The sequence below is a fragment of the Chelonoidis abingdonii genome, chromosome 1 (genome assembly GCF_003597395.2).
Source record: "Chelonoidis abingdonii isolate Lonesome George chromosome 1, CheloAbing_2.0, whole genome shotgun sequence".
Taxonomy (NCBI): Eukaryota; Metazoa; Chordata; order Testudines; family Testudinidae; genus Chelonoidis; species Chelonoidis abingdonii.
Genome location: NC_133769.1, coordinates 201,204,554 through 201,222,002, shown reverse-complemented (window position 1 = coordinate 201,222,002; position 17,449 = coordinate 201,204,554). Strand labels below are relative to the sequence as shown.

Here is a 17,449-nt window from a genome sequence, read left to right as displayed (position 1 = left end):
CAGTCTTTTCTGTAAAATTGTGCTCCAGGATATCAGCTTTAATATTTAAAAAAAAAAAATATTTCTAGTACTCAAGGTTATAAAGCAAAGCTTGAAAAGATGAACTGAATGTAAACTGATGTAGTGATGTCTGTGAGCCTGAAACAATATCTTTGAGAGATTTGGCATACTCCACTCATCTTAATAAATTATTAATTCTGAAACCTAAACATGAAAGCCTGCAACATATTTAAAAATAGAGATGGATGGACACTAAAACTAAATTAATAGAAAAATAAACAAGACTACTTAAGATGTTTGTTTTTCTTCTAATTCAATAAAACCCTCCAATTTTAACATTTGTATAAAAATTCTGCAGAATTTTCAATGGAAAGCTGTAGAATCCAGTGACTTTGAAGCAAAATTTGAGTCAAATTGTCTGCCAAATACATAAAGCTTTGATTATAATAGTTTGCCTGTACAATGATCTTGTAGTCAAATAATCACTGAATTGAAACTTTATCTGATTTTTTGTTTTCTTCACTGTTAACCTGTCTCATCCATAGGTAGATGGTGGATCTAACCAAAGCTTGAAAGATCTAAGGTTTTGTAGTGTTTCAGCTGCCTGTACTGCAGGGAATTATAATTTTCATCTTGTAGAACTCAGAGAAATAAAGGGAAAAACATGCCAGCGAGGGTCTTCATTGGTTTAGGAGTTCTTCCTCTTTCTGTATGACTTAATGCACTGAGCGTACTGTAAAAAAGAATTTGATTAAGTATTCGTTCATCCGTATAGCTATCCCATATTGATCTTGTCATGGAAAAGACACAGAGATTGTAACCTTAAGGAAGATCCTTTTGATCCTAAATCTGTGTCCATCATAGTTTTGAGCTTGACAGTTCATGGTAGACTGATACTCAGGTTCTGAAGTAGTCCAGTTGAGTGAACTAGGATGACCTGTATTGAATAATCATTTCTCGCATTTTATGTGCATTTCAATTGTGTTTTGTAGCAAGCAGACACCTGATGCTCACGTGAATCAAAATATATAGCAATTTTCCATTTACGGATCTATATTTTGTTCTCTTATACCAGTGTAAATCTGGAGCAAAGTAACTAATTTCATTACAGCAGAAATGTCCAACTCATTCTGTGGTGAGGGCCACATTACCATTTCAGTTAAAATTCATGAGTTGTAAATATAAAGCTCACCAGCAAGAGGCAATTTTTTCAGTAGTCTCCAACTGTTGAATGAGCCCCTTTAATTGTATTTAAATGAAATACTTAAAAAAAAAAAAAAAAAAAAATAATGCATGTAGGAAGCCTGTTTTTTTTTTCTCTTCGAATTAGCTTATCTCTAGTTCCCTCTGTTTCTATAGGTACATTGTATTTTTTTTTTCCCTCCCTTTTTTCCAACCCCTGCCCCACTTTGGACAGTTCTCTTCTCCCTTCAGCCTAACCATACCACTTTAGGATTCTTCCCCAGATCTCTTTTTCTCCTTGCATCCTTCATAGCATTGCCAACCCTAGGTGTTAAAAAAATCACAAGTGAGGCCCCAAAATCATGAAATTTGAAGAAAAAAAATCTTATTTGCCTTCTGTTTTTTGAACATTTAATGTTTGTTTTCAAGCTTATGTCCATAACCATAAGGGTTAGAATCATTAAAAAAAAAAAAAAAGAAAAGAAAAGAGAGAAATTCCCATGTGATTGTATGACTCCAGAAACTTGGACTTAAAAAAAAAAAAAAAAAAAAAATACCAGATGTCGCGGGACTCATGATAAAATTGCAAGAGTTGGCATAATTCTGTTCCTTTGAAGATTCTTCCTCTCCCTTCTCCTGGGGATTTGTGCAACCCCATTTGTTGCTCTCTCTGCTTTTTCGGGATTTTTTCTCTTTTTCTCAGCCTCCTTTCCCCACACCCTTTTGTTATCTCCAGGAGTTCTTTCTCCTCCACAATTTGGAAAATTTACCCCCTCCTCCTTTTTGGAATGGGCAGTGAGTGAGGAGAGAGAACATAAAAGGAGCTGATTCCCCAAGCCTGGGACTGGGTAACAGCAGCTGGTACAAGAGGAAGTAGATGTCCAGCTGAGTCTGTTGCCATAAGGTTCAGTGACTACATCACGGACTGGAGAGCAAGGGAAATCTCTATTCCCCTGAGCCTTTTATGTGTGGCATTGTGAAGGTGGCACTGGTGACTATAAAAATTGCTGCTGGGGCCAAGTCAGGCAGATCTCCTCCCACTTTATCTCCAGCTCCTTCCAAGACCTTTTCAGCTACACCTGGCAGATAGATGCTTCTGAGAAGGCTGTCTGGAAGGAAAGATCCTAGGAGCTAGATCTGCCTGTGGGACATATATGTCTGACACCTCCAGTTTTAAACTCGTGCAACTGTAACTTATAACGCTTACTTGATAAATTAACATCCTGCCAACAATGACTATAAGAATAGTGATTTGAAAATTGTTTCTTGACTCTATTAGTAGAATTTTGAGGGAAGATAAAGTGAACCACAAAAGACATTGCTGTCTGACTCATTTGAGTATCGCAGAGCTCTGCATCCACTGCATTCTGTTGGGAAAGGTCAGTGATTCTCTTGAGACTTAGCTGAGGCTCTGGTAGGAAGAATGTAGAGTAAACTCTATTTGAATACTAATGCAGAATTAAAGACCTGGAAATAAATAAGGTTAGATATTAAAAAGTCAAACCAGAAATAGCTAATTTGATATAGGTGGTCTTTCAATGTTTTAATGTTATGCTGCTGTGAAAAAGAGTTTAACGTGATAGTGTCATTTTCTCCAGAATGCAGAGTTAAAGTAAATTCCTCTTTTTTTTTTTTTTTTGAAGGGAGAATTTGACAATATATATTTTACTGTATTCACTTTATGAGCCTTCTCTTGAACTGTTGCAGATGCTAACAAAGCAACTGGAGGTTTTAGGTTTAGCTGAGAAGCCTCAGTTGGTTACTCGCTTCCAGGAAGTTTTCCGGTCCATGTGGTCATTGAATGGTGATTCTGTCAGTAAAATATATGCAGGAACAGGAGCTCTTGAAGGAAAGGCTAAGGTAAAAGCACTTTTTAATAATAAACCTTTAGCAGTATTTGAAATGAGTGTTTCATTTTACCATAAATGCAATTACTGTGAGGGTTTTCCTTTTATCAAATGTACTTTTGTAAAAATTAATGGTGTAATCAAAAAAAGATAAAATTGAATTAAAATAAAAAAGAAGTCCTAATTAACAAACAGTAATTCAGTAACATCTTTCCCAATTTGAATTCCCCCCCCTATTCCTGGTTAATACCCTCTTCAGAGTATGGAGAGCTCAGAGAAGACCCACTGGTCAAGTCACACTGCAGCATCAGAAGATCTATATTCAATCCACACTAGTTTCTTTGCATAGTTTATTTCCTCTCTGGGCCCTTTCCTTCAATTGCATTAATTTCGTCTAACATATCAACTTTCAGTTGAACATATTGTGAAAGAAAGTAATAATTCTTGTTTACTCTGGTTGGTCTTGTCTTATCTCTTCTATTTACCATGTTAATTTGGCTAGATCAGGGGTCTGAAACACGTGGCTGCCTGCAGAGTTGTTTGCTGCGGTCTGCCAAGCTCCCCGCCCCCCTCGCCTCCCTGGAGTTATTTCCTGCAGCCGCCAAGCTCCCCTCCCCCACTAACCCCCTTGCCCCCCCAGCGCGCCATGTCCCCGCTCCTCTGCCTACTTCCAGGCACTTCCTGCCACCAAACAAGTGTTTGGCAGCGCATAGCGGTTTCCAGGAGGGAGTGGGGAGGAGTGGGGAGCCATGCGCTCAGGGGAGGAGACGTAGAAGAGGCTGGGCAGGGGCAAGGATTTGGGGAAGCGGCTGGAATAGGGGAAGGGAGTGGGTGGAGTTGGGGTGGGGACTTTGGGGAAGGGATTGGGATGAGGCGGGGCCTCATGAAAGGGATGGAGTGGCGGTGGGGTAGGGGAGGGCTTTTGTACCTTTATATGAAAAGGTGTCAGTGATGTGGCCCTTGGGTCACTGTGCTAGTCCTCACGTGGCCCTAGTGGTGATTTGAGTTTCAGTTCCCTGGGCTAGATCATAATTTATGTTCCTTCAGCTGTACCTTGCTAGTTTTCTGGTTACTGGGAGGAAAAAATCAACCAAACAACTCCTTTTCTAGTTTTCTATGTCTTGTAATATGCAATTCTGTGCTGTTTCCCAGTGTATTGTTCAGTTTATTTCTTCAGCCTATTTTGTCCCAGTTAATACACAAGTTGTTCAAATCACCTAATGCTATCTTTTTCTTATCAGGTAATGTATAGCAGATGTTGCACCATAAAAATTATATCCCTCTCTTAATTCCTCCAATGTGTCCTTTTTCACTCTCATGCAATTCCTCATGTACAAGAATACTCTTCTTTGCAGTCTTTCAGATCTCCATTTTCATCTTCATTGTGTCATTAATATTTAGACCTTATTTAACTATTTTGTTTTTCCACCATACTTCAGTTAATCCATAATGTCAGAAATCCTGTGCACATGTAGCTATCAGTGGCAACCATAGAAATTAGTTAACTGATGGATCAGATTCTGCCTTCAGATTGGTACATACAAGTCCCATTGGTTTGGGAATTGTTTGTGTTCCTGTGAGGGTAGAATTTGGCCCAATATTTTTAATTCTATTTTCTGTGCTAACATTGTGACCCGGAACCTGGAAACTTAAGAGTTTCTCCTTAGGCCTTATATGTATGTTTGTTCAATTACATTAATGCTTCCCTGTCATGCTTCTGATTATTTAGCATTTCATTCATTTTACTGGTTTCTATTTAGGCACACTATATCTTGTTCCTGTTTGCAAGCTGTAAATATTCCTTGTACACCTATTACCTTCTTTGCTAGTTCAAAAGCACTCTTTGGTCAGGTACACCTCATTCTACCTGGAAAAGGTCCATCTGTTCTAAAAGAATCAGTAATACTCACAAAGCTCTGCAATATATGACATTATTTTTGGTAACACATCTAGATCCCGCATGAACTATCATCTGCTTCAGGGGCATGTTGTTAATATTCCTAAAAATATTGCTGGTAGGTTTCTATCCTAATTTCTCAAAGTTTGTTTGTAATCTGTATAGTTGTCATTTATATGTAATTTTGATTCTTCAAGATCCAAGAGTGCTTAAAAGTTTTTTGTTTTTTTTTTAAATCACATTTAACATATGAAAAGATTCTACCTTTAAATTGAAATATATAAATAGACAGTATATTTATATATAGAAGAATTTAGCTGTAAGGACTATTATATTCATTTACATCTAACACCTTAACTACTCTTTCTTTTGCTTTCTCTGGGTTCCTTTCAATTAATTGCCTGAAATATAAATGGTGAGTGTGTTTTTTAGATCATGTCATACATTCTGTACATTGTCTGATAGAAAGGAAACAGCCTCTTATTTTAAAAAAAAATTATGGTAAAATAGTGAAACAACTTTACCACAAGAACACTTCATCTATAAGTTTTTTTTTTTTTTTTTTTAAAAACCATGATTCTGGTTAACTTCCTTCTAACCTTGACAACAGAATAACTTCTTTTGCTATTTTGTATTATGCTCAACAGACCTAAATAGTGGGATGATTTTGAGCTTTCTTAAAGCTTTGTTTTTAATGATAGTATGCACCGAAGTGTCATTTACAAACAATTCAAGCCATAAATTTACAATTCTGTAGAGAGTATAATCCCATGCAACATCCATGAAGGAATATAGCCTACATGCAGTACTGACTGTGCGTATACCACTGACTGAAATGTCAAGCATGCGTGATGTGATTTATATCATCCTCTCATGTCAGCTGACTCAGGCTTGGGCTGTTGAATTGTGATGTAGATGTTCAGGCTCAGGCTCCAGGCTAAGCCCAAATGTGTCTGCTGCAATTAAACAGCCCCATAGTTAAATATAGATATTTCATAACATTAATTATGAATGCATATATTCATGTGTAAATATTTTCCATAGCATGGTCTAAAAATTGCACTGTGTGAATTTTTTTTAAGACCAAGAACTTAGGTAAGACTAATGTTCTTCTCCCCTCTTTTACTGTAATACATTTAAAAACCAAATTATGTTGACATCTCAGAATTGTCTTGTGACTTTTGCGGAAGGAAAAAATGACATAATACAGACGTATTACAGTAAACTCAGAAGTTAGTTATTTTAGCATTTAAAGTAAATCAATCATTGATTGTAAAAATTAGAAATTGAAATTTCAAAATATGTGAATGAGTGTTGTCAGTGTTTGGTGAGTTATTTCCAATGTCAAATATTTTATAATCTTCCTCTCTAACAGGCTGGAAAGCTGAAGGATGGTGCTCGTTCTGTGACCAGAACAATTCAGAATAACTTTTTTGATAGTTCCAAGCAGGAGGCCATTGATGTTTTGTTATTGGGGAATACCCTAAATAGTGATTTAGCAGATAAAGCACGGGCTCTCTTAACCACCAGCAGTTTACGCGGTATGTGTATTTCAGGATTTTACTCTATCTGATAACTCTTGATGCTAATAAAATTACGCAGATTCTGTTTCTAAGCATTATTTTAAAGTATAAATGTCAGATAATCTGCTTATTTAAAAATATAGATTCTTATGCTTTACTAATATTGCCAGGCTACCCTGTTGTGATGGTTTCTGTGGTATTTATATGGTGTGGCTAGTTGAAGAGGTCGGATGGTACAAGGGATAAATATTTATAAACTACATTTTTAGAAAATAACTAGCTTTGTCAGACAAGTACTGTACTCTTAATAGACAGCTTATAGATGTAATTGTTTTTCTCAAACTGTGTTTTATAGCAATTAGAAACCCAAGTAATTACATATCTAATTTGAGGAACCGAAATTCCTGGTTTAGTAGAACTTTCTGCCTTTTTTTTTTTTTTTTCTTCCTGGTTGGGAGCTGGATGTTGTCATCTGTCATGTCATATTCATAGTGAAGGGAATTCCCAGTATGAAAATATATTCCCAATAAATTTTGTTAAAGAGTTTGGAAAACACCTCTTTTTACAGTCAGTTTTATTTCAGAATACTAGTATTTATCGCAATGTCAGTTTTCTAAGGCATTTCATTGAACAATTAAAATAGTGCAGTCATTAGGGGAAAATTAAAGTTATAACTGGATGGTTTATTTACTGCTTTAAGCCCTGCAAGTCTTCACCCCTCGGCCACCTCGTTTTCGCCCTGGTTGACACACAAGACTCCGTATCATTGCAATCTTCCGTGCAGCTGAGGAGTATCAGATGAGTCTCATAGAGCAATTCTGTGTCACTCTGAAACTGACTGAATGTTGTTCTGGATTGACTCTGCTCTTTTCTTCTCAATCCCATTGCTGAATGCAAACTGTTTGTTCACTGCATACAGGTGCTATTAGCCCAAGGAACAAGAGTCCCTGTTCATTAAATGTGGATTTTTTTGCATAATCATGTAGCCTAGTAACAATAGGGTTACCTTAGTTTAGGACCATCTTGGAGCTTTTTAAACATCTAGATGCGAGTGTCAGGATTTTGTAGCACACACAAAGATATGCTTGAACTGAAAAAGCCAAAAAATGATGTAACAAAAGTTATATTTCAGTACATATTCTCATAGCACTACAGTTTTTAAAGCATAATTGTTTACTAATTTCTTCTTGTTTTTTTTCTTGCTGCATCCATAGTTTCAGAGCAGTCATTGCAATCAGGTATAGTATAGTAAATTAAGCCAGAAACATCTGAGTAATTATTGTTCTTCCCTAGCTTTCTTTTGGGTTTCTGCTTAAGAATTCGTTTATTCTCCGTTTGCGTAATTTAAGCAAGAGACCAAGTCTGCTCTGCCTTCAGATTTTTTGGACTCTGCACTTCTATACCTACCACAAAGTTGGGGGTGGTTGTGTGATATGGGGAAAGCTGATGGGGAGAGGGGAAATAAAACATATTTAATTTGTTTGGGAGTGTGATGACAAATTTAATGAATATTTTTTCAGAGACTGTTTCTTTCAAGTCGCGAAGGAAATTTTTTGTTTTTAGTCAAAACCAGTATTTCAACTAGGATAAGGAGTAATGTACAATAGCAATATCTTTAGACCAGTCACAGTTTTAAGTACTGTAACTTAGGCTAACTTGATTTTAGAGAATTTCTATTCTTACTGGTTTTGTGTTCTTGTACACAATTAACTTAAGTTCGGAATGTGTCATAGGTAAAGATCTGATTGGTTACCCAGTCTCTCCACTATGTCAGGCACCACTTTCAGTTATACATTACACTAAAGCTTAGAACCCTACTGTTTAAAAATAATATATTGTACTTAGATATATGATGTGTTTTATCTGAAGGATAAAACACAACACATTTTCAAACATTAATTACATTTTACAAACATTAAGTCTCTCAACTCCCTACAGTAGTGTCATGGTATAATTCCCCACTCTGAACCTTAGCGTCCAAAAGATGGGGTACCAGCATGAATTCCTCTAAGCTTGATTATCAGCTTAGAACCTGTAGCGCTGCCACCAACCAGGAATTCCAGTGCTTGATTACACTCTGGTCCCCCAAACCTTGCCCGGGGAACCCCAAGACCCCAGATCCTCTGGATCTTAACCACAAGGAAAGTAACCCTTTCCGCCACCGTTGCCTCTCCCCGGCTTCCCCTCCCTGGTACCCTGGAAGTCATGTGATTCAAACTCCTTGAATACAAAAAGAGAGGACAATTCACTTTCCTCCTCCTTCTCTTTCCCCCTCCCAGATTCTTCCTGAGAGAGAGAGAGTAATCCTGACACAGAGAGAAATTAGCCTCTCTCCCCCTTCCCTCCTTTCTCCCCACCAATTCCCTGGTGAATCAGATCCGTTCCTGGGGTCTCACACCAGAATATAAAAAACAATCAGTTCTTAACAAGAAACTTTTAATTAAAGAGAGAAAAAGAGTAAATTATCTTTGTAACTTTAAGATGGATTAGGTAAGCGCGTTTGTATTGGCTATAGGCACTGGGAGATACCCTCCCAGCCTAAGTATTCAGTACAAATTAAATCCTTTCATGCAAAAATACAAATTGAACTCTTGTCAGCCAATACACAATGATATCCTTCCAGCAAATGCACATTTGCAAAGAAAAGAAAACAAACGAAAGCCTAACTCGCTTTCTCTAGTCTATTCACTATTTTGGAATCTATAAGACCTGTTCAGGGAGATTGGAGAGATAACCTGGTTGCCCGTTGGTGCTCTGAGCCCCCAGAGTGACAACACCCAAAAATAACAAGCACACACAGAAACTTCCCTCCCTCAAGATTTGAAAGTATCCTGTCCCCTGATTGGTCCTCTGGTCAGATGACAGCCAGGCCTACTGAACTTGTTAACCCTTTATAGTCAGAGATATAAAGTACTTCTGTGCTATTAACTTTTCTTATCTGTTTATGACAAGTAGGATTCTTGTTTTACTGATGGGAAATCAGAGGCACAGAGACATTCAGCATGTCCATACAGGGACTTAGTGTACAGAAAGCTGGGAGGTAAATGTAGAGCACGCTAGCCTGCTGTGGATCCTGTTGCCATGTGGACCTTGCTATCATGCACTAAAATTTCACCGGTGCAATTTGACTTATTGATGAAGCAACTATAGGTCAAAGCACCCTATGGAACTTTTAGTGCAGAATATTAGGGTTCATGTGGCCAGTAATGCACAGCAGGCTAGTGCGATGTAACTTCATACCCTAGCTGACTTTACACTGAGTCTTGTGTGGATGAGCCCTACGTGACTTACATAGTTTTACACGGTGAATCATTTGCAGAATATAAGAGAGAAGCAGAAAATATGTTATGGGAACTGAAGGTTCCAGTGGGTCTTGTAACTCTTCCCAGCCTCAAGAACCTGACCCTGGAGGTGGAAGTGTATGTGCAGTCATCTTGTTCATTAACTATCTAAATGCAGTCGTCATATTAGTATGTTGTACAAGACATGTTATTGACTGGTACGATTATCATATAAAGTGCTTACTTATTTCTACCACAGTACTGTTTCTGCATGGAAGAAATATTGTGAATTCACTTGGGTATGCAGCCTCTGAAATAGGCTACTTGTGAATATGTAAACAGGTGAAGTCTGTACTTCAGTAAAACACCTGTGGCTGGCCCGTGTCAGCTGACTCCAGCTCATGAGATTTGGGCTATAAAATTGCAGTGTAAACGTTCAGGCTTGGGTTGGAGCCTGGGCTCTGGGACACTATAAGGTGGTAAGGTTCTAGCCCAAGCCCAATTGTCCACTCTGCAATTTTGTAGCCCTGCAGCCTGAACCCCGTGTGCCCAAGTCACCTGACACTGGCCAGCTATAGGTATTTTATTGCAGTGTAGACATACCCTTAATGTTTAGTAGCAGTCAGTATTGATACACAGAAAACGGCCTACTACTGTTCCAGAGCTAATCTAGCTACTCCTAATATATGGTGATCTACCTATCTCATAGAGTTAGAAGGGACCCTGAAAGGTCATTGAGTCCAGCCCCCTACCTTCACTAGCAGGACCAAGTACTGATTTTGCCACAGATCCCTACCTGGCCCACTCAAGGATTGAACTCACAATCCTGGGTTTGGGAGGCCAGTGCTCAAACCACTGAGCTATTCCATCCTGTAGCTCATTTGCACTGATAATGCATGGCAGGGGTCATTACAGTTGCACATGAATTTGTTTCCCTTTTTTTAAGAACTCAGAAATTAAATTTTAAAAATCTACATTAAAAGAATGTTAAGGTTACAAAATCAAGCACTCAACATTTAGGAAATGCAAGAATTAATGGTTAGTAATGCAAAATGCTACTATATGTAAAGTACTGAATAAAGATCTCATACTTGCAGCTGTTATATTGTCAAAACTCCCACTGACTTGGCCTGAGAGAGAACTACATAATCAAGCCCATGTCTTATCATTTAAATCACCAAAGTACCTTGACTCATGAGTGTGGTAGTTTGCCTATAAATTAACAGATCATAATATTTAAAAAATGTCCTTGTGGATTATGAAAGTAAGACACAATAATAGTATATTTGATTGGGTAGGTGCAGGGAATAAAAAGGTTGGATTTTTCAATTTTTCTTTAAATCCTTAGGTTGTAGTTGTTTTGAATGATTTGCTAGTATACTCATTTTTATCTGAAAGCCACTTTCTACTGTTGTGCAAGCAATATAAATATAATAAAGTTGTGTCATTCTTAATCTGTTGTATATATTATGAGCCAATTTAGACCACTTGCTATCTGCCTCTTGTGCAGTGCACTATCTCGCTCTTCCAGAAACTCTTCTTTAAAATAAATTACTCACCCACAGAGGTATTAAACTTTTTTTGGACATTTATTTTGTATAACAATTTCTGGGCCTTAATCTTACAGGGCTTGATTCAACACCAGTTGAAGTCAGTGGCTTCAGTGGAGTATCCAGCTCCACATGCTCTTAGTCCGTGGGTGAGGAGAGACTGTAGACTTAACCAGTGGGAGAGTCCTTAGTATTATTCAGCAAAGACCCTTTGGCCACCTGGGGAGCATTGATAGGTAGAGCTGGGCAAATTTTTTTTATCAAACATGTAAAAAATGTAGATTTGGGTGATACCAAAACATTTTGAAGGTTCCAGTTCGTTTTGTCAAATTGTTTTGGTTGGGGGAGTGAGGAGAATTTCAAAAAAGCCTTTCATTTTATTTTAGCTAATAAAAAAGTCATTTTGAATAAAAAAAACTGAAACATTTTATTTACAAAAAGTAAACACAAAACGTTTTTACTATTGGGACTTTTTTAAAGTCAGTTTTAAAATGGTTTTTCGGTTTTGTCCAAGTGAAAGTTTAGTTTGACCAAAAATTTATTTTTTTATTGTTCGTAATTGCCAGCAAACCAAAAACATTTGTTATTCACATAGATCTCTTGACAGATTCTGCAAGACATCCTATTGAACACTTTGCCTAGAGGATGGTGGCTGTTGCCTGAGGCTTTAAAATAATGAGGATTACAGGGATAGGATTTTTGGAAGGAATCCAGGATAACCCTTGATTAAGAGAACTTAATCAAGAATTTTTTGCTCTATAGAGTAAATTATTTAAACAGTACTTAAATGTTAAAAGCTTTTTGCTGGTAACTTATAGTTAAGCATGTAAATAGACTACAATTGAAGCTTTAAACATGTAGGTTTCCCCCCTGTGCCCCACCCCCGGACTTCCTATTAGCTTTGGGAGGTTTTTTATTAGTGTTCATTGCAGCCACTTAACTTTTTGTTTAGTATGTCTAAATGAGACCACTAAGACTCTTTTTTTTTTTTTTTTTTACTGACCTTTTAAAATATGAAGTCTAAAGAGTCATTGGTAATGTATTATTCAAATTAATGGATAGGCTATCATTTTGCAGTTTTAAAAGCATTTTAAATATTTTTATTACATTAAATGTTGGTGATTGCATTTGTAATCTCACCCACTTGAACAACAGCAGTCTGACTTCCCTAATTCATTGGGGGTGACATAAATGTCAATTACTCTTTAAACTATTGACTTAACCGTTCACTAGCCTTGTATATAAGTATATATAACCTCTTAAACATGCATATTGAAAATAAACATGCATAGTAATTTTACTGTGTAGCAAGATATTGGAAGTATATCTTAAAATTTTTTTTTAAAAAAATTGTGTTTAAACGTACACTGCAGAGCGTACACTGCAGTTAAATTACTTTTTCTGTTCTGAGATATAATTTGAAAGGTAGCTACTGGGTTTTTGGAGTGATGAAATAAGACATTTTTATTGAAAGGGGAAAAAATGAAAGGAGATAATGTTGATAGGGAACTATGAAAGAAAATGGGTTCATTAATTTTTTTGGGAATGAGGCACAATCTCAAATTTTTTATTTTTCCTTTTCATATATTTCAATTTAGGACAACAGTCATGTAGTTTAGAAATCTTTCTGGTTTAAAACATTGTTGATTTTATGCCTGTATTAAACATGCTGCTAGCAATTTCCTGAAAAATTAAACCCCAGTCCTGTAAGAAGATATGCCAAAAGGGGCCCCTTGTAAAATCAAGGGCTAAGTGATCAAATATTTAATTTTGTGACACTTTTACAAACCTATGTGGTATCAGAGCACTGCTTTTTTAAAAAATCTAAAATAGCCACTGTAAATAAGGATGCAAATTTGAGTTGAATAGATGAGAGAGAATTGTGGTACTTTTCCAAAATATGGCCACTTGTTGCCACTTGCAGTAGGTTGTGCAGATGTTCAGAATATGACCGTGCATACATTGATGGGTTCCTTTTTGTTTTTGTCTCCTCTTCTTTGGGGTTTGGATGCTCTCATTGGCTCTGCTAAGCTTCTTGGGCTTGGTTTACCTTCAGAGAGTCTCACATGCTTTGCGTGGCTTCCCTTCAGTGGGATTTGGATACTTCTCTGGCATCTGTTGGGCTCCTTGACTTGGCTTTCCCTTGATGGGGTGTGGATGTTCCACTAGTCTCTGTTTGGCTCCCCTTATGTGAGCTCAGATACCTCAGGCTCCATTCCTCCCTCTGGTATGTTGGCCCCCAGTGGGAAGGAAATCTGTGGTATTCTCCCAAGTACCACCCATTTGTGGTACCCAGAGGAGATGTCATTAAGTACATTGGGCACAAAATGGTGATCATCCCTCTCCTTTCTTAATGTTTTAATCAGCAGTGAAATATTTCAGTGCGATAAACTATATTGGTTTACACTCCGTTGACCTTTTAAAGATTTTTCTTCCAAACTGTGAGAGCTAGAAATTTACTGAGGGCTATTTTTTCTCTCTCAATTTGAAAGCTGAGATTCGGGAACAAAGATAGTAGCTTAAAAAGTAAAACAAAACTAACTAACAAAAAAAAAAATACTAGCTCGCCAAACTGCCATGAGCTGACCCAGTCCGATCTCTAAATATATCGTGATCGGTTGCCCACTGTTTCTCAGTGGAGTACAAGGCTAAGGGAAAAATACAATCAGGCTGTTTTGCTTTTTGTAATTTTGATAGCACACGTGCACCAGGATAATGGTGTTACAAATATGTAAAATAACTATTAGTTGGTAAAGCATAATGCACATAAGACTTGCTGTTAAGCTATTGCATTTTTTCCTCACTGTGGTTAAAGGAAAACTGCAACGTTAATATAAAAATATTTGGCTCTTTAATCTAATTAGGGAGAGGTATTGTTCACTCTAAAAGTGTATGTAAGAAACTGTCCCCCAATACCATGGTATCAGAGCATCTCACTGTCACGCTGTCAGGAGTGGCTCACGACCATGAGTGCCAACCTCAGGGAGACTGTCAAAAAATAGAGTAGACACCCCAAACTGGCTCTGCTGTTCTATAATTAGATTTCCTCCAACCTAGTAACAAGTATGAACCCCTAAACAGTCTTACCAAGAAGTCACAGACAGTCCCCATGGGCATTTGAGTATATCTTGCCACCTAGGCAAGCTGGGCTGTTATAGATGGTCACTTTACACCAAAAATCATAGTAGTGTTGTAGTTACTCCCAGTCGCAAAGGACCAGTTGCTTACCCCAGGTTTTTGTTCTCAGATCTGTTCCCAAAGACAATGTCTGTAGCCAGTCCTGTTATAAATTAAGTAAAGGTTTATTAACTAGGAAAAGAAATAAGTTTTATTTGCAAGGTTAAAACAGGAAACATACACACAAATATGCTAGTCTTAGATTTTAAAAGATAATATGAGCTTCTGTAGTAATCAGTTTTATATGTCCTTTACGGTTGACCCGTGCCAAACGCTATGGGGGGGTCTCTTGATTTATCTTTAGGAATCTTTGCCCCTCAGAGTCCAGACAGCGTGAAGATCCCAGTTTCTCCAAGTCCTAGGCTAGTGCCCTAACCATTAGTGAGTCTTTTTCGGCTGATACAGAGTTGGACTTTGGGAATTCATCTCCCATTTCTCACACACAGAAAATCAGATTAGTAAATTTCTATTACGGTGTATGATTTATTTATAAGTGTCTGACCAAAATAAATCTATTAAAATTATAAGTAAGATAAATTATTTGTGTAGATTTATTTATTTAAACTCTCCACATTTAATCAGGGTAGTTTTTCAGTGATACAAATTAACAAATCTGAAAGTTGTCTTTTGTGTGCATTTAAACAGGAACTGAATTTGATTTATTAATCAACATAATCAGAGAGGACTTCATGTTGGATCATTAAAAACGTTATTTTCCACTGAGACAAATCATTCAGATTAGAGACAGTGCAACAGTGATTTTTCTAAACAGTTTTAGAAATATCTATCTTAATGTATTTTCTTTCTTAGAAAAGTTAAGAATTTAACTCTTAAAACGTTACAAATTACTCCAGTTTTGCTTTGTTGGCATCCTGCCCGGACAAGAAGCATTCTCATTTTCCATTGTGAAGTACATCACTCTTTTTCAGTACACTGCAGTTTGCTTTCAAAGCTGATAATGTTCTGCATGCATGTGCATGGATTAGTTGCATTTTGTTTAAGAAGAGAAATGTGTCTTCTAGGATCTTGTTCTGTTGAATTTTTTGAAAGTAGTCTTATGCCAACAAATTTTTTTTTTTAACAGCATCTGTAAAAACTCTAAAGGGTATGTGTGAAAATTTTTATAAGTATTCAAAGCCAAAAAAAATTCGAGTATGTGTTGGAACATGGAATGTCAATGGTGGGAAGCAATTTCGAAGCATTGCATTTAAAAATCAAACACTCACTGACTGGCTTTTAGATGCACCAAAGTTAGCTGGTATCCATGAATTCCAAGGTAGGATATATATTCTCTTGATTTGCTTGAAACCTTTTGATCATTAGAAATAAAAATTGGAATACAAGGTCTTAATTATAAAGATAATTGTGAAGAAACAAATAGCATTTTTTTATACTTAAATGCAGATCAAAGAAGCAAACCTATTGACATATTTGCCATTGGATTTGAAGAAATGGTTGAGTTAAATGCAGGAAACATTGTGAATGCAAGGTAAGTGGTATCATTATATACAAATACTGTTCATCTGGTACAAGTATAAAGTTTCAAGGTTTAGTAAATATTACATTTTAGGAAAATTACAGCATTTTATAACACGTGATTAATTTAAATAACTTTGGCAGAGGTAACTGGTACAGTGACAATCTTCCAAAAGACATGTACTTTTCCCCAGAAAAAAAATGGAAAAAAAAATGGAAAGCATTGACCACTAGGGCCAAATCCAATATGCTCTCCCAGATCCAAATAGTCAATACAAGTACATATCTAGAATTGTACCCTCACCGGCCCTAAGACTTTGTTTCTTCCTGTAGTGCTGTTGAGGCAGTTTTATCCCAGAAAAATTATTCTTCTTTCAGAGTCTTTGTACATTTCCCACTTCTGGGACAGCAGCTCCTAATGTGAACCCTCTTTCGAAGTACTGTCAGAGAGGGTGCAAGGACACTAGGCAGGACGTATGTCAGATGCCCTATTTTATATAAGAAAGCACATTCCTCCAGCCTGGCTGTTTCTTCACCACGGCAGAGAGCAGAAGGGACTCTTGGTCGTGTCCTGGGCTATTCCTAGTTTGCGTTTAGCTGTTTTATTTCTTGTATATAGTTTTCCTTTGATCTCAGAATCAGCTGCACATGTTCACTGCCTTGGATGCCTGGGCAAGTCACACTCTATTGCATGATAGGTTGATGAGTAAAGTCAGAACTGGGATTTGAAGCAGCCATCACCACCCTCGACAACAGCCCGTTCTCTTCTCTAGGTCTTCCAGTGAACTGGAAGAAATTCCTTTGACTCACTCTGAGGATAATGTTCCTTGGTGCAATCCTGGCCATATCACAAGCCAGAGCATTCCTTCTGGAAATGGATTCCTCTGCATCCAGCAGGCCCGTGTCATTCTAAAAAGGTTTCCAAAGCAGACCACTTGCTTCTTTCAGAGACTCCTGGAGCTTGTGGCATTGACACGTGTCATTTCTATCACCATCTGCATGTGAGACTTCTTCAGCATTGGGTAACTCAGTTCCATGCCCCAAATGGAGACAGGCTGGAAAGGAGGCTCACTGTCTTGATGCAAGTTTTTGTTGCAGTTGAACTGGTGGGAGTCCAGGGACGGTATTCTCTGAGGATTGTCTTCCTTTTTCCACCTGTGATTCTAGATTAGGTGAAGCAGATAAAGTTTGAAGGACTCCCTCTGCCTGTTCTTTGAAAGTCCATCAAACAGCTATATCTGCATGCCACCAGCATGTTAAAAGGAAGATTGAGTTTCTCACCTTACAGCTGTCAGATTCTTAAAGGAACTTGTTAGTTGCTTTTCCTCCTACAAAGGAATCTTCCACTTCCTGGGACTAGAATCTACTAACGAGGCGATGGAGCCTTCCAAGAACAACTTTCCTTAAAGACAGTTTTCATTTGTTGCCATTACCTCAGCAAGGAGAGTTAGTGAGTTGAGACCTCTGATGGCCGGTCTACTGTATGTAGTAGTCTACAAAGATGAAGTGGTATCTA

The 17,449-nt window shown here is 37.4% G+C and overlaps 1 protein-coding gene across 13 annotated transcripts in view; it reads left to right on the top strand.

The window, feature by feature from the left end:
• The window catches only part of SYNJ1 (synaptojanin 1), a 145,589-nt gene that overhangs the window by 54,355 nt on the left and 73,785 nt on the right, over window positions 1-17,449 (top strand). For 8 of the 13 annotated variants that reach the window (XM_075073445.1, XM_032794933.2, XM_032794930.2 and 5 more), the window contains exons 11-15: window positions 2,890-3,042; window positions 6,302-6,467; window positions 7,664-7,687; window positions 15,542-15,733; window positions 15,862-15,946. In XM_075073445.1, coding sequence (XP_074929546.1) covers window positions 2,890-3,042; window positions 6,302-6,467; window positions 7,664-7,687; window positions 15,542-15,733; window positions 15,862-15,946 — 620 coding nt within the window. The remainder of the gene's footprint in view (window positions 1-2,889; window positions 3,043-6,301; window positions 6,468-7,663; window positions 7,688-15,541; window positions 15,734-15,861; window positions 15,947-17,449) is intronic. The other 5 variants (XM_032794935.2, XM_075073469.1, XM_032794939.2 and 2 more) reach the window with 2 other exon arrangements.